At 39.9% G+C, this 27493-nt stretch overlaps 1 protein-coding gene across 1 annotated transcript; it reads left to right on the plus strand.

The window, feature by feature from the left end:
• The first annotated feature begins 211 nt into the window (after positions 1-211).
• tspan12 (tetraspanin 12) lies at positions 212-27348 on the plus strand. The gene is made up of 7 exons (XM_053650464.1): positions 212-568; positions 4883-4965; positions 7240-7375; positions 14808-14873; positions 18618-18725; positions 20759-20902; positions 26159-27348. The coding sequence occupies exons 1-7, from the start codon at positions 503-505 to the stop codon at positions 26447-26449; spliced, it is 894 nt and encodes a 297-aa protein (XP_053506439.1). The 5' UTR covers positions 212-502; the 3' UTR covers positions 26450-27348.
• Positions 27349-27493: the final 145 nt, after the last annotated feature.

Here is a 27493-nt window from a genome sequence, read left to right on the forward strand (position 1 = left end):
CGCGTGCAGCTCACTTTGGATCGTGTTATACTTCAGCGCTACTTTCCACTAAATAAGGCATTGAAGTGAAAGAGGATTATTACCGTCACTGCAACATGGCAGCTCTATTCAAATGCCTATGGGCTTGTTTTTTGGCCGTAAGTGCCCACTCGCGCGAGCATCCGCCGTCCTGAGGCACGAGGAAGCAGCAAAAACAACAAACCACCTGTCGCACGTGCTTTCGGGGAGAAAAGGAAAACTTCTGACGGATCTAACACGCACTGTCACTCCGCGAGCGCGCTGCGCGTGCCAGCACATGCAGTTTGGATCGCCTCGGTTAACTGTAATCGGTGTCTGAGAAGCCATGTGACAGCACTATTTCGACTCTCTCTCTCTCTCTCTCTCTCTCTCTCTCTCTCTAATATATATATATATATATTCCCCAAATCTGCCAGCGGATCGCGTGCGCGCACGGTGGTGGACAGCGTCAGAGCGGTAGAATGAGGAATGACGCGCGTGCACGATGGCGCGAGAGGACTCGGTGAAGTGCCTGCGCTGTCTGCTTTACGCTATCAACTTACTCTTCTGGGTAAGACCCCACGTCCCAGACTGAACACCGCCGCACTGAATAATAGGTTCAATCCTTGCAGTTTGTGCCAAAAAAAAAGAAGCTCGAGCGCGGCGGCAGGTGGTCGAGGGGCCGCTCGCGTTACACGCCTATGGGACGCCAAAAGGTGCAAATATGCGCCACTTGCACCGCACATACTCGACTGCGTACCTTATGTAGCTGCTGCACATCTGGAGGATTAAAAGCGGCGTCCACTAGTAAAACATCCCTTTTACTGTCCTTCTGGTTTCTAAGTCGAACTGTAATGTTTCGAGATCTCATGCACTGACAAGCTCAGTTTCTGCTGAAAAATCTCCGCTGTTGTCCTGAGGGCCGTCATGAACTTTCCATCTCTATTCAGAATCATCACCATACATTCAAAAGTAGTTACTAATCTAGACCATTCAGAAGACTGGTCCTCAAAACAGACCTTTCGGTAGATTTAAGAGGTTTTTAAAATTCGAACGCTAACTGTAAGAGGAAAACTGTTTGCGTTTGTACTCAATAACTGTCGAGAATAGTACATAGATATGCGATTTTAGACACAACATTAGTTTGTTTATTCAGTTGGGGACACATAGCTGCGTTTACATGGACAACAATAATCCACTCTTAACCCAATTAAGACCACACTTTGATTAAGAAACTACCATGTAAACAGCAATTTGTACTTACCTTAATCTGATTAAGGTCATAATCGAATTAAGCTCTAATCGAATTAAGACTGGTGGAGTACTCCTGTTTTAGTCGCATTATAGATGTGTATTACAGACATGTACACACCTTAATCACATGAACGTCGTGTGAGAGTTTTCACCGCATTTTGCGACAGGACACGATCACACACAGCAGTTTTCAACATTTTACAGTGAACAAGAGAGTTCGGCTGCGTCCCAAACCGCATACTTGCCTACTATAGACCTGTAGTGGGGGAAAATACATGTGTCTTGGTTACTATATAGACGGTAAGTATGCAGTTTGGGACGCAGCCCACCGCTTCAAGCAGTTGTCTATTAGCACGTACAGCATAACAAATAATTCACTGCACTTAAAGCGTTCGTAAAAAAATTAAATAAAAACACCCAAAACTGTATACGGTACCATAACGAAGACCATCTGTATGTTGATATGTGAAATTCTGGAGGGACGTCAGACAGCGTGGCGCGGTGACGTAATGGGCTGTTAATCTAATTATGTTCTAAAACATGTAAAACGGGAACATGACAGGAGTATTCCAAAAGTGACTCATGTAAACACCTTAATCAGAATATTATCTTACTCAGAGTAAGGTCAATAATTAGATTACTGCTGTCCATGTAAACGTAGTCATATTGTGTCTTATGGTCTCATACTGCCTCTATCAGTACGTTTACACGAACAGTAATATTCCGATATTAACCCGATTAAGACGGTACTCTGATTAAGAATCTAGCATGTAAACAACGATTTCAGATTACCTTAACCCGGGTAAAGTCACACTCGATGTAAACACAAATCGAATTAAGACATGTGGAGTATTACTTTCTATAAAACGGCCTATAAAAACCACTAGGTTAAACTAATCCCTTATTTATTCACTTATTATAAACTTATTTATTCACATACAGCCAGGGTCCTGTTTCTCATACGTCACTTAGCTTAGTAGCTCTCAAAGCATGGTCTGCAAAGTATACCCAGGGGTTTGCGATTTTATTTTTTATAACAGTCACGGAAAACACGACGAACCTCTATCCGCGTTATTCAATTTATTATTGAATTCTTAATGCTTATTTTAATTTTTTGCATTTACAGCATTTTACAGGGCAGCGTACAGATGTGCTTTGTATTATCCATCAGAAACATATCTTTATTCTAGTACAAATAGGTCTGTGTCAAAGCTTTAGATAGACCCATATTATATTATTCTAGAGGAGTTGCTAGTGTTTGACATATTAAAAGTAACAGGATTGCTAGCTGTCAGCAAAAAATTCCAGCCAAACTACATCTCAAACCAGCCCAGTAAGTAGCCCAAAAACTTCAGGCATGGGAAAACAAAGACACATTTTTCTCCTTTTTCTCAGTCTTTGTATGAGAAACAAGTTCACCATTGTGCAAACGCATTTCTGATTATCAGTATCTGCAATACTCCTTTTTATTATCATTTGATACATCTATTATTATCCACGCCATAATCCCCTTTCCCTCTCCCAATCTTTGCAATATATCTTACAACAGAAATGCTTCTATACATCTTAGATACACAGTTTGTATTTACAATTTCCCTTTGTTCGCCATAGCCCATGTGTGTAGAAATCAATTTCATTTTATTCTGGTTATTTGCTTTAAAACATCATCAAAAATTATGGTGGCTGCAGACTATGTTTTAAACTAGCTCGATAAACAGACACCCGAGGACTTGCTTTTCTACTTGCAGCCCTGAAGTAGAATCCAAAAGTAATACAATCTGTTTAAAAAAAAAAAGTGACCCAACCTGACAACCCTGACAAGTAGGTCTGTTGTTGGTAATTTCAGGAATAAAAACCCTATGCTTCCATTATATTGTAAATATTATTGTACACATTTACATACTGAGGGTAAAATTTTAATAGCGAGATTACATTGATAAATGTTTGTGAAATTTATTTTACAGTTTCATTTTTAAAAGGGGTCTCTGGATGCAAAAAAAAAAAAAAGGTTAAGAATCCCTGATTGAAGATAAAATGATGTGTGTCATATTTACTAATCAAGATAATTCCAGACAGGCTAATTAAATCAGTTCTTCAAATGCGCCTGAGAACTTGATTAGTGCAGACAGATCTCTTGTATTTTATATATCAGAATGTGAAACCATAATCAGTGAGTCAACGATCGGCTAATGAAAATTAGTACGGAAGCCCGGAGAGGCCTTTAAAAGCTTTTTTCTTGAATACAATAAATGCCCTTTAGTTTTATTCATACAAATTCAAACACTATATAATTTTTTTTTTACATTTGACTTAAATTACAACTACTGATACACCAGATCCATCCATCCATCCATCCATCTTCAACCGCTTACTCCTTTTCAGGGTCACGGGGAACCTGGAGCCTATCCCAGGGAGCATCGGGCATAAGGCGGGGTACACCCTGGACAGGGTGCCAGTCTGATACACCAGATTCACCTGTTAATTCGCTGCTTTTTAATCACAACCGTAGTTCACATATGTAGTTTACATACTCTACTTTAAATAATTGGCTTGTAATGATGCATTTATTGTCACATATACAAATAGAGAGAAATTCTTTTATTCTCCTATTCTAGCTTGTTAGGAAGCTGGGGTGAGAGCTCAGTGATATGGCAACCCTGGATTAGAGAGGGTTAATTGCTTTGACAATAGACTAGGGAAGCTTGCATTCGATTCTTATTCACTCACCAAGTGTCAGTGGCCAGTCTGCAACCATCCAGTGTTTATCCACTGCAAAAGAGATGGTTCTCGTTGAGAGAATATGTTCAGTTTCAGCTCCAAAATGAACACAGTTTGCTTTTCTCACAGTACACTGGCGTTCCATTCTGCCAGCGAAATGGAAATCAACTCATCAGTCATTTTCAATCAGTATAAACAAATGAATTATTGTATTGCTGCAAGTCTGTTATAAGATTAGTCAGGACACTGTTGGGTTTCTGTGTGTAGAGTATCATGAGTCTGTGTTTAGATGCTAGTGAGCAGGGTGATGGGAAAGCTTTTATTATTATTTACATCAAATGATAATTCTGGAGTTCAGCTCTTCTTATAGAAGATCTCTCTTTCCAGGCTTCCACAAGTCTGAAGTTTGCATAGATTATCTTGAAGGGGTCTTTTATTCTGCAGAATAGGTCTGGTGAAAATAGTTCTCCCGCCAGTTAAGCACTGCAGTCCCCAACTGCTACCCGTCTGATCCATTTGGCTGTCCATACTTCTGCTTCAACAACTGCACACTGAATTAAGATCTATTAAGCCCGAGGGCCATATCTCTATGTAGCGGGCTGCCTCTTTGACCCCCCAACCAAGCCTGTGCTGCATGTTTCACATTCTGCTACACACTATTTTAGGGAATTAAATGTGATAAGTGCTGGGTGTCGCTTTCACAGCCAAGAATGCCAACAGGGCCCACAAACTAAACTGTGCTACTCATATCTCAGTGGGTCAGACAGACATGCCACAGTAGCCTTACACAAACAGAATCCCAACAAGGTTTAGAGGGCTCTGAATTTTGAATGCTGGAAGGGATGTAGGTTACTGAGTTGTACACGTATATGTGTTTATGTGCTGCCAGTCTAAAGCCTCTTTCTCTCCACAGCTAATGGCTCTGTGTGTGCTGGGAGTGGCTGCGTGGCTTAGGGATTACCTGAACAATGTGCTCACCTTAACTGCGGACACCAGGTGAGAGTTCCTGAATGGGCAGGTGTGAACGGCTCCGTCCATTCAAATACAAACAAAACTCTGGTCGTCTTAACAGCCAGAAGTGGCTCATGCAGTAAACACTCTTTTTTTTTTTTTTTTAAGTAGACCTGAATCAACAGAACAAAATATTTCTGCGCTCTAAAGCACGATATGTAATTGAGTAATTAGTAAACAACAGTCCCTCCAGAATTTCAGAAATGAACGCAAAATCAAGGAAACGCCGCAATATTCAGAGGAGCTTGCAATTTTTCAAAGTTAGTTTCCAGAGTTTCCACAGATTTGGGTTAAGACACGTCATGTGACATCATCACAACGCGCATTCAGCCAAAGCCCTCTTCGATTCACGAGTACAGCTAAAAGGTCTCATTTACCAACAAACATCACTGTGAAAGACCGTGAGAAACCATTTTGTGCAATTGCGATTTCGCCAATTCGAGTAGTTTTCCAAAAACAAGCACACAATGTATGCAAATTGCATAGCAAATTAAAAAAAAAAAAAAAAGGCGCAGCAAAGTCAAGCATTTTTGGACGCAACAATCACACAACAAAAAAAAAAAACTCTGTAAAATCCTGTACGGACTGAAATACCTCATTTGGATTACATATAGTAGCTTGGCTTTTGGATTGAATGTGCTTCCGCAGCAGCAGAATATATTTTTTTAGATTTTTCAGACAAAAAAGGTGAGCTCGGAGTATGATCATACAAAACTGGATCAGTGGTACGGCCCGATATGTAAATTATTAGATGTTGAAGTGCTCACTAGAAGCACAACCTAAATTGCACGCGAACTTACCTCATGTTAGCGATGATGGGAATTGTTAAATTAACACCCACTTATAGAAAACCTTATCAATGATTAATATATTTGTCTTATTAACCTTAGATTACGTCGATTGCAGAATGAGCTGTTATTAACCTTCTTAGACTGTCTGACTCATCAGATTCAAGAATTCAGCAGTGCCGTTGTATAGATACTCTATAATATAAATCCATCTTCCATACCGCTTATCCTACACAGTGAGCTAGGAGCCTATCCCAGGGAACTCGGGACAAACTTGCGGGGGACACCCTGGACGGGGTGCCAAAACATCACAGGACACAATCACACACATTACCGACAATTTGGAAATGCCAGTCAGCCTACAATGCATGTCTTTGGACTGGGGGAGGAAACCAGAGTACCCGAGGAAACCCCCGAAACACGGGGAGAACATGCAAACTCCAGGCACACATGGCAGAGGCGGGACTCGTACCCCCAACCCTGAACGTGTGAGGCAAATGTGCTAACCACTGTGCTATATTATATATAATGTTTAAAAATATAAATCATATAACATGTTTAAATAACTGAATCAGCTGCTTTTTAGGGTATGGAATTTAATCGTATTGACCAGAATTTACACCAACACACACACAAAAAAGAATTTGAATCGAATCAAAATCCAATGAATCCTGAGTCAAATTGATTCACAGTCAACCAAAACACTCTCAAGTTTAAAAAAAGACGCTGAACGGATTCCGATATACTAAATTAAGATGCTGGCACTTATCTTCTGCTTCTTCTGTCGGAGGTGTAATTTAGCACCGTGGGACACTATTTAGTCTTGCAGCGGTTTCCACAAATAAACGGAAGGCAGAATGTGTTAAGACATGATTGCAATCTGGCAAAATGAGCTTTCCAGAGCTGCAACTTGCTGACTCAGTTCCATTTTGCAGCAATAAAAATCTCATCTCCCCTGAACGGATGCCACATAATGAGATAACAGCTGAGTCGAGTATTTCAGTTTCACACTGTTGTGTATCCATTGTGCTTCAATGTGTATGCGTGTGTGTCTATTAGTACCCTCTCTCAAGAGAGAAAAGTCATCCTATGGTGAAAACTGTGATGTTTTTGGTTTGAGAAAGGTGTGTGTGTGTGTGTGTGTGTGTGAGGAGGGTGGTTCACACTCATCCAAAATTAGCTAGGCTGCACATCAAGGATTTCCCATGTCCTTTCCAGGCTATGTATCATTGAGACATGAGGACAGAGAGAGAGAGAGGGAGTGAGAGGTCGGAGGCTTACATTCCTACTGAGTGCAATCATTATTTACATGTAACTGGTGGATTAATAAAAATGCAGCCCTGTGAGAGTGGAGGATGTAGTGGGCAGGATGGAAGGGGGGGGGGCAGGATGGATTGATAAATAAACAAAAAGACTGCCAATGAATAACTTCCAAGTTCTGCTCTCTTCCTTCTCTGTCTCTGTGTTGTAGGCTGGAAGAAGCAGCGGTCCTCACATACTCCCCTGCGGTCCACCCCGTTGTCATTGCTGTGTGCTGTTTCCTAATCATTGTGGCCATGGTGGGCTACTGTGGCACGCTGAAATGCAATCTTCTGCTCCTCTCCTGGGTATGTCTCCATGTGGGGTTTTGATTGTGTGTGCGTATGTGTGTGTGTGTTTGTGTGTGCGTGTGCGAGAGAGAACGAGAGAGAGAAAGCAAGCAAGCGAGGAAGAAACAACTGGAAAACATATACATGTGCTTGTGTGTGAGTCTGTGTCTGCTTTCACTTATAATTGCATTCAAGTATGCTTTCCTTAACATATATAGAATTCAAATGCATTTAAATATTGAGGAGCCTACAGTTCAGATTTAAACAGTGTAAGTAACACCAACAACATGAATATTTGAGGTTTTTCAAATCATATCACACAAACCACATCGACATCGAAATGTTAAGATTTGTTTTTATTCATTCAGCCACAATATTGCTGATATTTAGGTCATATTAGGTCAAATATGACATCTTTAGTTCATCTTAATGGAGAAATAGTTTTTATTTGGCTCCCTAAACTGGCACAGGTTTTCTTCAAAGATTTCCAAGTATTTGGTTCCATCCATTCTGCTCGCAACACTGATTGAAATGCATCCCCTACAATATGATGCTACCACCATCATGCTTCACTGTGGGGAAAGTGTTCTCAGGGTGCTGAGCAGTGTTGGGTTTTTGCCAAATGGTAGTGCTTTGTGCCAAAGCCAAAAGGATCAGTTTTGTTGAACAAACTCTGGGGCCTTCCAGGACAAGGTGTATTTATATTGAGATCATGTTACAGTTTCCTTGCACACAGATGGACTTCATTCAACTAATAATGCTGCACCATGACTAATTTAGGAGTTTCACAGCACTGGGGGTGCATACTTATGCAACATTGCATGTTTTCTTGGTAAACTATATTGATTCCTCCGACTTCAATAATGGGGCTGTTTAGTGTAGACATACAGTATAAACCCAATGAAGTCTATTTCAGTTAAAGATAGTAACACTACAGAAGGTGGGAAAGTTCAAGAGGGTGAATACTCACGAAAGGCACTGTCTGTACTTATTCCACAGGGTATAATAATGGTGTTCTGGTTCCATTGTTCACTGCATGCTCAGTAATGCATTATTTGAAATTCAGTCACTCAAAGAGCAACTCTATTTATTCAGAGCCCTTTTCTTTCATCAAGAAACAAGGGTCCCTCAGACGAGAGGTTTAAAAATTGTGTGTTTTGATAGATTTGCATGACTAAAGGTGGAAATATTTTATTCAGCATTTCATAAACAGTTAAAATTGTTCTGTCAGCCGTTGTCCACATGTGTACATGCCATTGGTTGTTGTGTAGTCCGGCTTTGCAACCAGAACTGGAGTTGGATTGTTAATTATTGTTAATCAGTTAGCCCACTCTCTGAGTTTGCATTTCCAGCCCAAGAGGGCCCTTCAGGTTATCATGCTTTCTGATCATTTATGTTGTAAATCTTTGTACAAGCTCAGCCCTGCCCACTTTCCTGAGGCCACACTGTGGTAATAGGATGGACAGAATGCATGATGTGCTAGTAGAAACCCCTTTGTTAGCTTGTAGTGGTTTACGCCTCCTGTTTAAAATGGCCATAAAGCATGCGAATAGCCAAGAGGAAGAGTTATGGCCCACGTTACAGCAATTTACAGAGAGGAGGTGCAAGCTACAGCCTCAGGGCTTCACATCAATTACAGCGATGGACAGGTGAGGAATGCCAAAACAGAGCCTTGCCCACAAATTCATTCTGAGGGTTATGGATTAGCATTCTGTGCGATGTTGGGTTGTTAAGTGATGGTATTTTAAGACTGTTATGGGCCATTAGCAGGGAGAGGGAGAAAGGGAAATTTGAAAATAGGCCAATAAAACTAAAGAAATCCACAAACGATGCCAATTATGGGGCGTTTCCACGGTATCACGGACATCAACCTTCTGCTCTGGGTCTTGGGGAAGACTTTTAGGGGATGGGGTAATGATGCCGCCACCACCTTAAGGCTCATATGAGAATGTAAACACATTTCTTGTAGGTTACATACAGTGGTGTGGCCTATATACATTTTCTGTATGTTAGCATACTTTGCAGAAACTGGCCTTGTGTTGGTAAATGATTCCACTATAGTATCTTTCTGCCCATCCTTAAGAGCCTCGAAGTTGCTGCCTCATTATGGTACCTGGTTTGCAATGGTCAGATCTTGTACCAAACATAGAACCCATCAAGTTTGTAGCAGGTAACATGCGAGGGTTCACATTTGGTTCATGCAGAGGGTAGCCCCCTTGTAGGGCAGAGGTGGTTCAACGGTTAAGGCCTTGGCTACTGCTTGGAAGGTCATGAGTTCATATCCCAGAACCACCAAGTTGCCACTTTTGGGCCCTTGAGATGCTAGACCCTCACTGCCCTTGACCCTCAACTGCTCAGATGTCTATTGTATTCTGTCTCAGTTGTAAGTCGCTTTCGATAAAAATGTCACTTGAGGTAAATGTAAATATAAATGCAGAGGTGTTCCTCAAGGCTCAGCGCTTCACCTTCTTCACTTTTCTTTACAAATGGCTTCATCTACCATAGATACAGTATCTGCTGTATACCACAGACACCCTACTCATCCTTTGCACCATCAGATACCCAGGTTGCTACTTATATCTTGTCACATCTGGCAGACCTCTCATCATGGATGGAAGCTCATCAGCTAAGGCCCAATTCCAGCAGGACTGAGCGTCTATGCATACCTGGAAATGCATGCAGTACCTATGACTTGATTTTGCTGCCTTGAAATTTTATTTAACTGAAGCATCGGTGTTCACTTTAGGGTTTAGTTATTGTCCACTGATTCAGTCATGCAGGGTTCTCCTATACAGTGTCAGCAGGCTTTGTACATTTTTTTCTTCTAGGCCGCCACGCAGATGCCTTAATATCTTGATACTTGACTGCTGCAAGTCATTTCTGGCAGGTCTTTCTGCACTTGCAATTTCTTCTTAACTGATCCAGAATGCAGCAGCCTAACATTTCTTTACCCATGACATTCCACTTCTACCTTCACTGGCCTCCTATAACTTCCAGCATTAGATCCCTGATGCTTATCTGCAGAGCCAAAAATGGACCATTCCCCCTGTACATGATGGCAACAGTCCAATCGTACACAGTTCTCGTAATAATGAAGGCTTGGCTTCCTCTGCCAGCCACAGCACTCTCTCGTGGTGCCCAGGTACTGGAACTTTTAATGGCTGAGTTCCTTCGTTCCTAGACCATTTAGTAATAAAGACATAAATAAGCACTCATAATACAATTATGAGTTAAGTTACGTATGTATCCACATTGACTCCTGCTTCTAGCAGGGTCTTGGCGTGTTGGTATCTGGACTCTGGGAAGTCTGCACCAGTTAGGCTATGTTTTCTAAGTACGTTCCATTAAACTGTCTTGAATAAGCGTGTACACTACATACCATAAATGTTATTCCTTCAGAGCAACTTTGCCTGTGCAGGTAGATGACTACCTTATGACTCATTCAACCAAAACTGCAACTGCTGGCGCCACCAACCGTTACGGTGTCTAGTTACATAAAAAAAACAGATCGAATAGTTCTTAAAGGTGTTGGGTGATATTGGTGGAAAAAGAGGTTAGCTAATTGCATGAAAATCCTTCTTTCTTGTGTCACGGCAACAATAGAGACCCAGCCGTACACCTGAGCTAGACTATAAAGAGGCCATGGCCGTGATTTTCAAGGCTGACTCCTGTTCCAGATGAGGACCCTGATTTCTGGGACGTCTTCCCCCACTTACCCTGTTCTTCTCCTTTATGGGTCTCTCCATTCATCTCTTTATTCACTGCCTCTCCTCTCTTCTCCTCTCTGGCCTGTCTGGGTTTGGGTTACAGCAAGCCTGCAGTATTATCTCACACAGCTTCAATAGGTAAGGCAATCCAGGCATGAAGCGGGGCGACTTGGGGAAAAAAGACAGGCTCTTTAGTTTCCCTGAGCCTCTGCTCACCAGCCGGCATTGCACACATAGTAAGAACAGGGACAAACACCTTCTCGCTTTCAAACACATATACACACTGTTTATATCAATTGCACACGGAACTTTGGCTATGCGGGTAGTCGGCTATCTCATCACCTGTTCACACACATTGATAATCAGTACACAGTTAGTGGGAATTTTGCATGATTTGTAGCCTAATAACTGAACTGAGGAGTGCACATGCCTCCACACACACACACACACACACACACACACACACACATGGACTGTTCACAAAGAAAGAAGGTGCATGGACACTAATGCATTCTGGGGAAATACACACACATAGAGAGGAGGGACAGCAGGGAGACAGTTAGAGTAAACAGGCATGAGCTAATAAAATGACAGTAAAGAAGCTTACAGTAACACTACTACACTGTTATGAGATGGTCAGTCGTGCCTACCATGGGGTGCCAACCCATCACAGGGCAGACTATATAAATCATTGTTTCTAAATAACTGTATTTTTTTTTGCCTGTGGAGTTTCACATGTTCTTCCTGTGTCCATGTGGATTTCCTCCGGGTTCTGCAGTTTCCTCCCATCTCCCCTAAACATGATAGTAGATCCTATTGAAAAAGTCAATAACAAGTACTTGTTTAAATTTTTTTTCTGGTTGTTCAACCTACTTGTCTGTTGAGCGACGACCAAGAAAAACCAATATCTTGGACACATTTCGCTTGTTCCAGACGACCAGGTTACTGACCAAAATTCAGTCCTATGGGCATGTACAATAAATACTGTAGCATTTTGACGGACAGTCAGTACTTCACTCTGTCAGTAGTACAAAGTGGAAGTTTTCTTCTGCTTACTACAATGCGGAAAACATATTGTGAGGAAATAAAGACGCTAGCCAGACTCATTTGTATGATTATATACTCATTCGTTTTCCTCAATTTTAATGCATAACATGCTTTCCATGCAGTATAGGAATATGCTAGCTGTCACCTTTTAGCCTAGTCAGTTAGGGTTCTGGACAAAACAAGGCATTTGGTAGCACATTGGAGTTTTACTTGCATGGTGGGCTTGCTAATAAATTTATTTGTCCACACTTGGTTAATAATGCATATTGTATAAATAAAAAAAAAAAACAACAACAAAAAAAACCAACCTGCTAAGGAGGCGCATGATGTTATCTCCTCATACTTATGTGTGTGTGTGTGAGAGAGAGAGAGAGAGAGACAGACAGCATGAGAGAGAGATGATCAGCAGGTTAAAAGTTCACATCAGCTAGATTTAGAGAAGTGAGGAGTTTGGATGGAGAAGGTGTAAAAGTCATGTCAGGGTTTTGTGGTTTGCATTCTATACATGTGAGTGTATATGTGTATCGTGTCTGATAGTGTCTGATAGTGTGTGTGTGTGGGGGGGGTTGGCATGTGTGTGACGAATAGCAAATGGATCATATAACTACAACGAACATCTGTTTAACACAAATATTTGGAGTTTCCAAATAAACACAGTCAGCCAGGCCCTCAGTACTAGCTCGCTGCCAAATCCTGCTCCTGACATGAACATTCATCTTAATAAGGCCTCACAGTGCGTTTGGTTGACAGTTTGAGTGTTAAGTCGGATGCGCAGGCCAAATGGATGTGCAACAGTGTGTGTCCGTGTGTGAAGTGAATGGAGAATACCTTTCCTCGCTATATCAGTCTGAAAGTGCAGGGGGGTCCTCACCGTACTGACCCATCAGTCACGCTAACAGTCCGTTACAAAGAGATGAGATAAGATTATGCAGGGATGTCTCTCTCTCTTTTTTCTCCCTCTTCTTCTTAAATGAACACTCCAGAGCTTTTCAACCTCATTTCTATCCAAAGCATCTGTAGCATGGACCAGAATGTCACCACTATTTCCAGTACAGTTAACATGGAAGTCTAGAGGCAGTTGCTGAATTCCATGAAAAATTGCTATTCAAAATGATAACCATTACAAAGAAGGACGTGAGTTTTAAAGTCTTTCCAAAGCATTTTATACAACTTTCAAAGTAATACATCCGTCCATTTTCTGTACCACTTATCCTACACAGGGTCGCAGGGGAGCCTGGAGCCTATCCCAGGGAACTTGGTGTACAAGGTGGGGGACACCCTGGATAGGGTTCAAACCCGTTGTAGGGCACAATTGCACACACATTCATACACTACAGACAATTTGGAAATGCCAGTCACCCTACAATGTGTGTCTTTGTATTGGGGAGGAAACCAGAGAATCTGGAGGAAATCCACGAAGCATGGGGAGAACATGCAAACTCCGTACACACAGAAGGGATTCGAGCCCCCAACCCTGGATTGTGCTAACCACTACACCACCGTGTCCCCCAAAATGGAATATATACGTAATTAAAAATGACATGATATGCTGTTTAGGAACATAATCAACAAAGGGGTGGTGTGATGCAGCCGAACTTGAGGCGCAGTTACTTTTCCCACCTGAAATTTATCGTCCAAAAACACATCCTGAACAGTTTTATTCCCCTTATACTGTATCCATTTGCCAATACTAACAATATTAATACATTAATAAACAACATATAATCCATTTATAGTTACGTTTAATGTTGTGGTGGTTAGTTCCCATTTTTGTAGCAGCTCTAAACAGTTCCTCAACAACCTTTCTGTTTTCACACCCTTGAAGACAATAAGACAAAAAATTTACAGCTTGTAATTTTATAGAGAACTTTCCTGGAAACTTTCCAGCCTTACTTCTGACACTGGAGACTCCTTCCAAATATGCGAAATAAATGTCGTCATATCAACGTTTCCGTTTATTATTAGGCTTAAATTATGAGGAGCACCCCCATACAAGTCCCTGTGAAGAGCTGTTACTATAGAAACAATAATGCATTACAAGACATGCATTGATATAATCCTGGGGTTTGTCTTGCAGCCGGCATTACTCTCAGAGCTGCTATTCTAAAAAAATTTACTCAACACCTTCTGACCAATCAGAATTGGGAATTAAGCGCTGAAGCATTCTGCGAAACAGGATTTGTGTTAAAGGTTTAGTTCAACAAGTGCCCTTAGACTTCCATTATATACTCAGCAAGAAAAGAAACATCCTCTCATATACAACTGCTCGTTTGATATCCATGAGAGCAGAGTATTTTTGTGAATTGTTCGAACAAAAGATCAAAAGGTTACACAATAAAGACAATTTTTCACAGTGGTTGCTTGGCAGTTAAGGCTCAGGGTTACTGATCGGAAGGTCGGGGGTTCAAGCCCCTGCGCTGCCAAGCTGCCACTGTTGGGCCCTTGAGCAAGGCCCTTAACCCTCTCTGCTCCAGGGGCGCTGTATCATGGCTGACCCTGCACTCTGACCCCAACAACCTGGCATGCTGGGGTATGCGAAGGAAATAATTTCACAAGTCTCATTATCATCATCATTATCATATTTACCAAGGGTACCAAAATTAGTGGAGAGCACTGTATGCTACCGACACAGTGGGTGGAGCTAAGGATGAAAAATATTGGAGTATTGACTTTTTTTGTGTTGGTGCTCTCTACAGTACTTTGGCAGTCTGCTGGTAATCTTCTGTGTGGAGTTGGCCAGTGGTGTGTGGACATACGAGGAGGTGAGTAATGCCATGAATACGGGAACACTGACCTCTCACCTACCTTAGTTATCTCTCACATCTCTCTCTCTCTCACACACCCACCCACACACACACACACACAGATAAGCAACGTAATGGTTGTGGATCGGGTTTCTGTTTCTGTGCTCACCACATGGGTTAATCTTTATTGGAATGAGTTTAGAGTTTAGAGAGCAGTCACGAACACATTTTCTGTAGTGGCCGAAAGAAGAGCCTGGTCAGGGCATTACAGTCCTTTAGTATTAACGCAGTGAACCCAGTGAATTATAGGGTCCTTCCACTTCCTGTTAGCTTCACTGTGCTGACTGAATAATGAGCTTTGTGTTAATAATACGTTGATCTGGTGGCGTGTCCACATGAAGGGACATTTTCGAGGTTTTATTTTGGTTACTGAGGTTCTACTTAGGAACAGGAGTAGATATTAATAAACCATAGCATCATTTACGGTTGAGTGCAAAAATTTGTACACCCTACGGACTTAATGACAGCAGAAAGACATTTGGGTTAGGTTTCAGTGATGCTCCAAGTAAGAACTTATACTATACTTATGTGTGTGTGTGTGTGTGTGTGTGTGTGATGCTAAGGTCTTTTGAGGAGCTGTTCTTGAAGTGAGCTTGTAAGGAAAAAGGTTGAAAATTGTGGTTGCAGGTAGCATCTGCTACTGTTAGATTGAGTGGCTCAGAGATAAGCCTAACCTTTACTGTAGGGTTACACACACACACACACACACACACACACACACACACACATACACCCGCACCCTACAGGCAGGATCTTATCAACAATCAAAAGACCTTGAATGTTTTTTTCATGTACCATAGCACAGGTGTGACCGAAACTGACCTGTGTGTGTGTGTGCGCGTGTGTGTGCGTGTGTGTTTGTGTGGCCCTAAAGTTTAGACTTATCTCTAATCCACTCAATCTAACAGTAGCAGATGTTACTGGCAAACACATTTTTCTTCCTTTTTCCGTACAAGCTCATTTCAACAACAGTTCCTCAAAATGACCTTAGCAACACACACACACACACACACACACACCCTACAGGCAGGACCTTATCAGCAATCGAAAGACCCTTGAATGGTTTGTTATGTACCGTAGCGCTGCACATCTGACCTGCGTGTGTGTGTGTGTGTGTGTGTGTATGTGTGGCCACTCACTAAGAGCCTACGCCTCTGCACCTGGCCCTGCAACATTATCCCTATTGTCCCTTTCTCCACATCACCATGTCGCAGTCAGTAAATCCCGCTTGCTGCATTTCCCCCATTTCCACTTCCACTATCAGACTCCACTCTCTGCCATACACCTGCCCCAGGTGCATTCTGGGTCCTCTGCCAGTCAGGGTGAAAGAAACAAAACAAGGTTTCCAGAGCATGTGAAGGGCGCCTGAGGCAGGGTGTCTCGCTCCAGCAGTCTGCCAGAATAAGGTGTTTAAGTGTGGGATGTTTTACAGCAGTGCTGCTCAATAAAGTGCTCATGAGAGAGACATTCAGCTGCGAAATATGGAGCGTACTGGTGTTTCAGCTGCCTCATGTGAATTAATATCATGCCATAAACTTGAGGAATTAGTGGAAATTAAGCTGGACTGTGCTGATATATATCACACTGCAGGCCAAATTAATGTCTGTCCAACAGTGAAAATTCTCACAGCTCTCCAAAGCTCCATCTTTAATTTACATAACAAATAACACTAATTTCTTTCCTTAGCAGAAATACTAGGAATATGACAGCATTTTTCAGACTCATATCTATCCACAACATCTGTAGCATATATGTGATTACCACAGACAAGAATTTCAACACATTTCCTTAATCAGAAAATGTGTTTACTCCAAACTCACTTATGAAGGCAGATTTTGGGACAGACAGAGAATAAATGTTTATGGAAAGTGCTTAATGTCATGGATCGTTTCCATCATGTTGGTGTTGAGCATGTTGACTGCAGTAAATAACAGCAGCACTGCAAAATGAGTCCCAAAAAGGTTGAAAAATTGGTGCAGTTCATTAAGAAAAAACTTTAAAGGCTTTGAAATGCTTAGTACTTTAGTAGTAGTAGCAGCATTAGAAGTAGTACTAGTGTAAATAGCAGTGAGGTAGTAGTAGTAGTAGTAGTAGTAGTAGTAGAAATAGCATTAGAAGTAGTAGTAGTGTAAATAGCAGTGAGGTAGTAGCAGTAGCAGTAAAAAAATAGCATTAGAAGTAGTAGTAGTGTAAATAGCAGTGAGGTAGTAGTAGTGTAAATAGCAGTGAGATAGTAGTAGTAGTAGTAGAAATAGCATTAGAAGTAGTAGTAGTGTAAATAGCAGTGAGGTAGTAGTAGTAGTAGTAGTGTAAATAGCAGTGAGGTAGTAGTAGTAGTAGTAGTGTAAATAGCAGTGAGGTGGTAGTAGTAGTAGTAGTAGTAGTAGAAATAGCATTAGAAGTAGTAGTAGTGTAAATAGCAGTGAGGTAGTAGTAGTGTAAATAGCAGTGAGATAGTAGTAGTAGTAGTAGAAATAGCATTAGAAGTAGTAGTAGTGTAAATAGCAGTGAGGTAGTAGTAGTAGTAGTAGTGTAAATAGCAGTGAGGTAGTAGTAGTAGTAGTAGTGTAAATAGCAGTGAGGTGGTAGTAGTAGTAGTAGTAGTAGTAGAAATAGCATTAGAAGTAGTAGTAGTGTAAATAGCAGTGAGGTAGTAGTAGTAGTAGTGTAAATAGCAGTGAGGTAGTAGTAGTAGTAGTAGTGTAAATAGCAGTGAGGTGGTAGTAGTAGTAGTAGTAGAAATAGCATTAGAAGTAGTAGTAGTGTAAATAGCAGTGAGGTAGTAGTAGTAGTATTAGAAATAGCATTAGAAGTAGTAGTAGTGTAAATAGCAGTGAGGTAGTAGTAGTAGTAGTGTAAATAGCAGTGAGGTGGTAGTAGTAGTAGTAGTGTAAATAGCAGTGAGGTGGTAGTAGTAGTAGTAGTAGTAGAAATAGCATTAGAAGTAGTAGTAGTGTAAATAGCAGTGAGGTAGTAGTAGTAGTAGTGTAAATAGCAGTGAGGTGGTAGTAGTAGTAGTAGTAGTAGTAGAAATAGCATTAGAAGTAGTAGTAGTGTAAATAGCAGTGAGGTGGTAGTAGTAGTAGTAGTAGTAGAAATAGCATTAGAAGTAGTAGTAGTGTAAATAGTAGTGAGGTAGTAGTAGTAGTAGTGTAAATAGCAGTGAGGTGGTAGTAGTAGTAGTAGTAGTAGTAGAAATAGCATTAGAAGTAGTAGTAGTGTAAATAGCAGTGAGGTGGTAGTAGTAGTAGTAGTAGTAGAAATAGCATTAGAAGTAGTAGTAGTGTAAATAGTAGTGAGGTAGTAGTAGTAGTAGTGTAAATAGCAGTGAGGTGGTAGTAGTAGTAGTAGTAGTAGTAGAAATAGCATTAGAAGTAGTAGTAGTGTAAATAGCAGTGAGGTGGTAGTAGTAGTAGTAGTAGTAGAAATAGCATTAGAAGTAGTAGTAGTGTAAATAGTAGTGAGGTAGTAGTAGTAGTGTAAATAGCAGTGAGGTAGTAGTAGTAGTAGTAGTAGTAGTATAAATAATAGAAAAGTAGTAGTTTTACATGTACTATATGTTGCAGTAATTTTGGTGGTTTTAGACTATTTTAATGTGACATTATCTTTGCTTTTACCAAACAGGTAATATCTGGATGAATGCAGTTTTTTGATGTTGTTTATTCTTTGTGCCTCTGTGTGTGTGTGTGTGTGTGTGTTTAGCCATCAGTACAGCGGTCAGACATGATCAGCCTAAAGTCACGTATGCCGAACTATGGCCTGCAGCGCTACCAGTGGCTAACACACGCCTGGAACTCCTTTCAGACTGAGGTGAGGACGCACTAATGCAGTGTGTAAATGCCACATCCAGGTAAATGCTAGTATACTGTACAGTATTTACACAACAGTGGAAGTAGTTTAATTTTAATCATGTGACTTTTGTTTATTATTACATTTTATTCGGGATTGCTCAATAAAACATGACAGGACGTGCTGTTATAGGAACAAAATCAAGGATGGGTTGGTGTGAGACAGCATTCCTGTTACCACATCATACTTTTTTATGAGTTTATAGTTACATTTAAACAATTTACATCCTGTTATCATTTACGTTATAGCAGCTATAAACAGTCGTTCCAACTGCTGCTTTTAAAAACAGGCAGATAGATAGATAGATAGATAGATAGATAGATAGATAGATAGCTGGATGGATAGACAGATATGGATGGATAGATAGATAGATATATAGATAGATAGATAGATACGGATGGATAGATAGATAGATATGGATGGATAGATAGATAGATATGGATAGGTAGATAGATAGATAGATAGGTAGATATGGATGGATAGATAGATAGATATGGATGGATAGATAGATAGATAGATAGCTGGATGGATAGACAGATATGGATGGATAGATAGATAGATATATAGATAGATAGATAGATACGGATGGATAGATAGATAGATATGGATGGATAGATAGATAGATATGGATAGGTAGATAGATAGATAGATAGATAGGTAGATATGGATGGATAGATAGATAGATATGGATAGATATATATATAGATAGATAGATATGGATGGATAGATAGATAGATAGATATGGATGGATAGATAGATAGATAGATAGATATAGATAGATAGATATAGATAGATAGATAGATAGATATGGATGGATAGATAGATAGATAGATATGGATAGATAGATAGATAGATATGGATGGATAGATAGATAGATAGATAGATAGATATGGATGGATAGATAGATAGATAGATAGATATAGATAGATAGATATAGATAGATAGATAGATAGATATGGATGGATAGATAGATAGATAGATAGATATGGATAGATATATATATAGATAGATAGATATGGATGGATAGATAGATAGATAGATATGGATGGATAGATAGATAGATAGATAGATATAGATAGATAGATATAGATAGATAGATAGATAGATATGGATGGATAGATAGATAGATAGATAGATATGGATAGATAGATAGATAGATATGGATGGATAGATAGATAGATAGATAGATAGATATGGATGGATAGATAGATAGATAGATATGGATGGATAGATAGATAGATAGATATAGATAGATAGATATAGATAGATAGATAGATAGATAGATAGATATGGATGGATAGATAGATAGATAGATAGATATGGATAGATAGATAGATAGATATGGATGGATAGATAGATAGATAGATAGATAGATATGGATAGATAGATAGATAGATAGATATGGATGGATAGATAGATAGATAGATAGATAGATAGATAGATCAATCGATGGATGGATAGATAGATGGATGGATGGATGGATGGATAGATAGTATTTAAGAAAGTTGGGAGGTTATTAAAGGCACCTAATTTCCAGACTTGGAAAAGTACGGACATTCAGAAAACTTTTTGTGAATAAATATACATGTTCTTTTGTCAGAAAAAGACACTAGTGATCTAAATCAGTTGATTTGACATTAGACCTCCACTAATTCCCCCAAATTTATTTAAAGGTTTAATTATTATATGGTTACATGATAGTCAATGCCCTTTACTAGTGTGGAATGTTAAATCCTCAATCATAAAAGGGCCAGATTTTATTCCCTGACCAGAAAAAGAAGAGAAAACAGTTAAAAGAGAGGAAATGCTATTGATAATCCATCTTTCCGATTGTAGTCTTTGTATTTCTGCTTGATGTTTTTAGTTCCATGCTTTTTATTTGTTTTCTTTAACTTGTAGTCTTGTGATTATGCTGTTTTGCGTCTCCTTCAAACCATTGCACCTCTGGATTGAATTAATGTTTTTTTCCGTCATGAATCTGTCCCGCTTTTCAGTTTAAATGCTGCGGCGTGATCTATTTCACTGACTGGCTAGAGATGACGGAGATGGAGTGGCCACCTGACTCCTGCTGCTCCAATCAGTACACAGGCTGCGCTCGCCACGCCCACTACAGTGACCTGAGCGACCTCTACCAGGAGGTAAGCCTGGGTGATGGTCAGCGGCTGTTTAGAGGAACGATCGCCTCAAGTGGGCTGAACCATAGCCTGCAGTAATTAAAGAAGTTTCAGTAGCCTCGGGCTCTGAAAGCTCTTTGTAAAGACGAGCCTCAGCCGCTTTTGTCGATGGTAATTGTAATGCAGCAGTATTCCATAAGGAGAGATAATGTTTGACTCGAAAGATAAGAGGGTCAAACGAGAAGAGGCTGGGAAGTGACTCTCCAAGTTGTGTGTGTGTGTGTGTGTGTGTAATTAGAATGAGATAACATACAAACTAGAGGGTGAAGACGTGATTTACGCTTCTAGAGCAGACGGATAAGAAGTTGAAGTTGAGCAAACACACATGCACGCACACACACACACACACACACACACACCCTCACACGCCCTCATGAAAGTTAGAGCACTCACTAGGCAGCTTGAGATGTCTTTCACATCAGGTTCAAGATCAGTTCTCAAATATTTTTCATGCTCAAAAAGAACCTTCTAGGTCTACAGTCAGGTCTTGTTCAATATTTCAGGACTGATTACAATTTTACAAAAGATGACCTTGTGTGTGGTGCATCTTGAGGGTTGGGGGTTCGAATCCCGACTCCGCTCTGTGTGCACGGAGTTTGCATGTCCTCCCCGTGCTTCAAGGGTTTCCTCCGGGTACTCCGGTTTCCTCCCAGTCCAAATACATGCATTGTTGTTTAATTGGCATTTCCAAATTGTCTGTAGTGTGTGAGTGTGTGATTGTGCCCTGCGGTGGGTTGGCACCCCGTCCAGGGTGTCCCTCACCTTGTGCCCTGGGTCCCCTGCGATAGGCTCCAGGCTCCCTGTGTAGGATAAGCGGTACGGAAAATGGCTGGTTGGACCTTGTGTGCAGAAAGAACTAGACTAATAGTTATTAGATGAAGGCTGATCATGAACTTTTGTACTAGTTGAATAAGGTTGCCTAAAGTCTGCTTTAGACTACTAAACTTCTGGTATGCTGATCAAAAACACCGACTGGTGTGTAAATCTGTAAAAGTAGGACTGGACGGTAACTATAGAGGACATTTAGGTGAATTAGATTGCTATTAAGGAATCGTTTTCATTTCCTGATGATCTGACGACAGATATGGTTGACTGGGTCAGTCCAAATGAATTCAGCTGCCCAACCTGAATAAACTGTTTATATACACCCTAAACACTGCACTCCAGTATAAGAGTACGTTATATACACGCACGTGCATATAATCCAAACCAAACATTTAGTCATTTTTAACGTCAGACATTTGTTTCAGCAAAGACAAAATATCAGTTAGACACCAATCTCACCCTTTTCTCAATCTCACGTTTATTGTTTAAAAGATATTAAAATCCATTTAATATCCATCTTGGAAAACCTTGTGTCCTCACAGAACTATTTTTCACACCGGTCATGTTGGTCAGCTTGCAGTTTGGCTGTTTTGAATTGAGATAAAACATTTCATTTTGATTACCTTACTAACATTTCAGTTGGATTACTCCATCTGAAGATAAGATTTAATCTGGGATTCTTTGGTTGGTCTCACAGGGGTTTGGGTGCTTATAAAGTTTCTATGCGGGTTTTTTTTCTTTTCTTTAAGAACCCTTAACTGTCCAAAGAACCACTAAGGAACCCTTGTTTTTAAGTATGTTCTGTTTTATTTGATTTTGAATCAGCTACCAGCTGCAGGACTGGAGGACTGTTGTTGCAACAAGCTAACACACTTGACAAAAATGTCAAGGTTTATTTTGTCTTTGGTTGGCAGCGGTCGAGTTTGGACAGAATTATGTCAGGCTGTAGCTGTATTTGGATTCAGAACGGTGCTGGAGGGTTGGTCAGGATGGCCTCGGACACAGTGTACTCGGGTTGTGTTCAGGTCACATTCGAAACTCCACTCCCTTATTACGGACTAGCCCACATTTTTTTTATTATTTATTTATTTTTATTTTTACAAAGCACATCTATTCTTTCAGGAAAAAAACCCCACCTCATACACCCAGTCACTGGTATCAAATATGCATATTTACTACCTCCAAAATTATTCATGAAAGTGATCAAAAGTAAATATACATGTTTAAAATGCAGAACATGCGGTCAGTACAGTGCTCTCCACTAATATTGGCACCCTTGGTAAATATGAGCAAAGAAGGCTGTGAAAAATTTTCTTTATTGTTTAACCTTTTGATGTTTTGTTAAAAAAAATTCACAAAAATACTCTGCTCTCATGTACATCAAACAATTGCAAACACAACACAGGTTTATCCAAAAAAAAAAACTTTGTTAAATATAGGTGTGGAACAATTACTGGCACCCTTTTAGTCAATACTTTGTGCTACCTCCCTTTGCCAAGATAACAGCTCTGAGTCTTCTCCTATAATGCCTGATGAGGTTGGAGAATACATGGCAAGGGATCTGAGACCGTTCCTCTATACAGAATCTCCCCAGACCCTTCACATTTTGAGGTCCACGCTGGCGGAGTCTCCTCTTCAGTTCACCCCACAGGTTTTCTATATGGTTCAAGTCAGTTTTCAAGTCACACAAATATTAGTTGGAGTTCCACGATAGAATAACAACGCTGACTCTCATGGATTGAATATGTTTGCATATCTATGTCTTGGCACACTTTCAAATGTATAGATGTTTAAAATGTTTTCAGTATGTGCCGATTGAGCTTAATACATTTTTACATAGTTTTATAATCATTACCTGAATTGTTCAGATGAACAGCCATCTGTCTCTTTACTGTTAAAGCACTTTTTCCCCCCATGATGATGGATTAAAAAACAACAACAACAACAAGAAGCTGATTTTTCTCACTATTTTAAATATGGGTGTCAAATGTTTAGAAATACAATCATTCAAAAGATTTTAAACATTTTTAAATATTCATTAGTGGTGTCAATAATTTAGCCAAATAAAGTTTTGAGAGAAAATAGAATTGTTAAAAACTTTTCCTCAATGTTTTCCTCAATGTTTAGGGGTGTCATTTTTTTTTCTGACACATTGTTTTCATAAAAAAACACAATTATTAAAAAACTGATTTCAATATTTGACAATTTTAGGGGTGTCAATAAATTTGCCACGCAAGATTTTAAGAGAGAAAATACAGTCATTGAAAAGATTTTAAACATGTTTGCAATATTTTAAACATGGTGTCAAAGATATTGACACACACATTTTTGAGAGAAAATACAATTATTAAAGAAAAACATTTAAAACATTTTGTTTTTTAATATTATGCGTATATTCTTTCATGGTTTCACATACATACACATACATTTCTGAGAGGAAATACAATTATTTTTGCAATGCTTTAAACATTGTTAAGGGGTGTCAATAACTTTACGTCGTAAAATGTACAGAAAATGCAATGATTTAAAAGAAACCTGACGATGACTTTTGTTGGGCATGGGTGTGTAGTTACTTCAAATGTGTGAGTATAAAACAAATAATAATTTGCAATATTTATTTGATGCACTCATTTTTTACTTTTATCAAGAAGGGTGCCAATAGTTTTGTAATCGACAGAGTAAAACAACTCTTGGCTTTTGAGAGTTATACAGCTCACTCAGGTTCATAGTACCAGTCAAGAGCAGATTTCACCTCCATCTTTTCTCTTTGCTGAGCTTTCTCTCTTTCTCTCCCTCTATTGTGAGGAGGTGTCAGGCATAAAGCACAAATCTCTCACTGCCAGGAAATAATGTACCTACCTTTCCACATTGCTCCATCTGCATAGGAAATCTCTCTCTCACACACACGCACGCAACGCACGCACACACACACACACACACACACACCGGATCAGTGTTGCATTTCTCACATATTACTGTGACAGCTGCTGTGCTGACAGGCATTAGAAATGTGTGCTGTTTCTGGAGCAGCAAAACACAACTGAACAAGAGTTTTGTATGTGTTTAGATGCAGATTGTGTTTGCATCAGTACTCCTAAAGATGCTTTTTGAAATTATTTTGAAGTGTTTCAAAACATTAAACAGTCCATACAGGATTTCACAGAGTTTGTTTGTGATTGTTGCGGCTTTTTTGAAAGTTTGCGACGCACCTTGTGGAGTTCTTTTGTGTTTTTTTTTTTCTTTTTTTTTTTCTCCAGAAAACTACTTGAATTTGCGAAATCGCAATTGCACAAAATTGTTTTGCACGGTCTTTCGCAGTGATGATTGTTGGTAAACGAGTCCTGTTAGCTGTGTTCGTGTTCGACGTATGCGAATCGAAGAAGGCTTTTGCTGAATGATGTCGCGTGATGCGTCTCGGCCCAAATCTGCATAAAATCTGCGGAATTTTTTTTAAAGCTCCTTTGAATATTGAGGAGTTTGCTTGATTTTGTGTTCATTTCTGTGATCGCAAAATCGCTACATCCTGGAGCGACTGATTAAATAATTATATAAGTTTGAAGATATCACAGAGAAACTAAAATGAACAGTATTGCCAAGAAACGTATCGTAATCGAATCTCTTCCTTTTTAAGGCTTTTGTTTACACATTTCTGGTCCAGAAATAGGCCCCGCCCCAAACAGCTGGAACAGCTCTTTAATTCCGCCGCTTTATCATAAAGTTTTATGTTTATGTGCTGTGTGGGATCACGTTTCTCGAGTTACAGTCACATGACCTTTCCTTTCTTTCTGTTCATTCTCACGTTCTCACACTCAGATAAAAAAAAAAATCCATCTGATAACCCTTCAGCCTGCATTAACGAAATTGGAAGAGTTATACATTTGAATTTATTAGTTTTTTTAAACTCCTTGAATGCACCTAGGACACATCCCCGATTATCCTCATATTCACTTCATATGATTACTACATATGGTATGTTGGTGTATACAGTGCTTGATGTATTTCAATTCCAGATTTCATTACTACAAGATTCAAGGGGGGTGAATACTTTTGCAATACTTATGGTGAAGAGCACTTTGTACAAAAGAATGCCAGCTGGGATTCAGCCGCAGAGAAAGAAAGTAGCATTAAAAAACATATTCAAATTTGATTCAAGCAGCGCCATTAAAGCTACTCTTACAAGTACAATTTATTTTAAAAATGTAATTACTTAAATATAATATGAGTAAATTTTGAGTAACCATGAATATGAAAACATGAAACATGAAAATGCCATGTTTTATAAGTAAATGGATCTCTTAATACCAGGTGCATTGTTTTCATTCACATTACAAGCAGCAGAGGGCACCTATTGTTACAAACCACCATTTTAAACTGCCATTTTTGTTCAACTTCCAGGGTTGCGGCCCCAAGATATACAGTTTCATCCGAGGCACGAAGCAACTGCAGGTCCTTCGTTTCCTGGGTGTGTCTATAGGAGTGGCGCAGATCCTGGCCATGACGCTGACCCTCACGCTGCTCTGGGCGCTCTACTACGACCACAAACCTCCTGATCCTACGCCACCTGACACAGTTACACACACACACTGCCTTGCCGAGGAGTCCCAAAAACCTGGACACGGGTACCTACGGACAGCCGACACCTGGGCTAATGGACACAGCCAGTTTGAAATGGAGCAGCTCTCTTAGCAAAAAACGCTGTTAGTTTTTTTCTCACATATCTAAAACATATGGAGCTTCTTCTGTAGACTGGAACCGCAGCTACAAAGGGGATGGGGTAGCAGGGAATATACAGCACCTTATACATGGATATACATTAGGATGCTGTAGAACACTCACAACATACCCTTAAAAGCTCGAAACACTCAGATTAAGTAACCAAAGACGATTCTGGAAGCGTACCTACATAGCTATTCAGCCTTTCCCCACTAGAACCGTTGAGTTATAGAAGATTGGAGGAGGCTTCATGATTTTTATGTTCACATTTTTACCTGACATTTCGGGATTTAAAGGACTATAATCACTAGACGCACACATAAACTTGGGTCTTAACTGTATTTTAAGGGTGTATTAATGAATTCTCTGCTATTCTAAGCATTTTTTTTTGGATGTACCTCTACATGTCTTAATTCACTAGCACTGTGATGTAAATTATCGAAAGAACAGTTCTAGTTTTAGCCAATAAAATGTTACAGCAGTGGCTTTGCTATAAGAAAGGTTGAACACAAGCTGTGCTTTTTAATCACGTAGCATGTACACTGAAGCATGTGTGTGAATTACAGTGCATTTAACAATCAGAATCAGGTCTTTTTAATCATTTTTTAAAAAGTGTGTTTGTTGAAACTGGGCTGAAATGTAGCTCGTTACTTGTTTAAGGATATTTTACAGACTGAATTACAGTTACCTGCAGCAGGATGTAATAGATATAGTGTGTTTTTAAGGACTGAAAAGTGTGCTATTATAGGAAATTAATCAACATCGGGGTGGTAGCAGCCCACAGCTTTTAAGGATTCCCCTCAGATGGACAAACTAAAGAACAGAAGTGTATTCTCCAGTTTCTTGCTATGTGATGTACAGATGGGTGACAAATTTTTTTTGGGGGGGTGGCGGGGGGGGGGGGGGGTGACAAAGTACCACAGGCTTCCAATCAATTCCAGAACAGGCCTGGCATAAATTCTCTGGAAGTCTCTGGAAATGTACTGGAGTAATGGACACCATTTTTCTAAAAGATAA

The sequence above is a fragment of the Ictalurus furcatus genome, chromosome 19, assembly GCF_023375685.1.
Source record: "Ictalurus furcatus strain D&B chromosome 19, Billie_1.0, whole genome shotgun sequence".
Classification (NCBI taxonomy): domain Eukaryota; kingdom Metazoa; phylum Chordata; class Actinopteri; order Siluriformes; family Ictaluridae; genus Ictalurus; species Ictalurus furcatus.

Excerpts from the sequence above, each read along its gene's own strand:
- tspan12 (XM_053650464.1), top strand. The coding sequence starts at position 503 with ATGGCGCGAGAGGACTCGGTGAAGTGCCTGCGCTGTCTGCTTTACGCT. Across the intron at positions 7,376-14,807 it reads ATCTTCTGCTCCTCTCCTGG|TACTTTGGCAGTCTGCTGGT; the intron begins GTATGTCTCCAT and ends TGCTCTCTACAG. Across the intron at positions 14,874-18,617 it reads GTGTGTGGACATACGAGGAG|CCATCAGTACAGCGGTCAGA; the intron begins GTGAGTAATGCC and ends GTGTGTGTTTAG.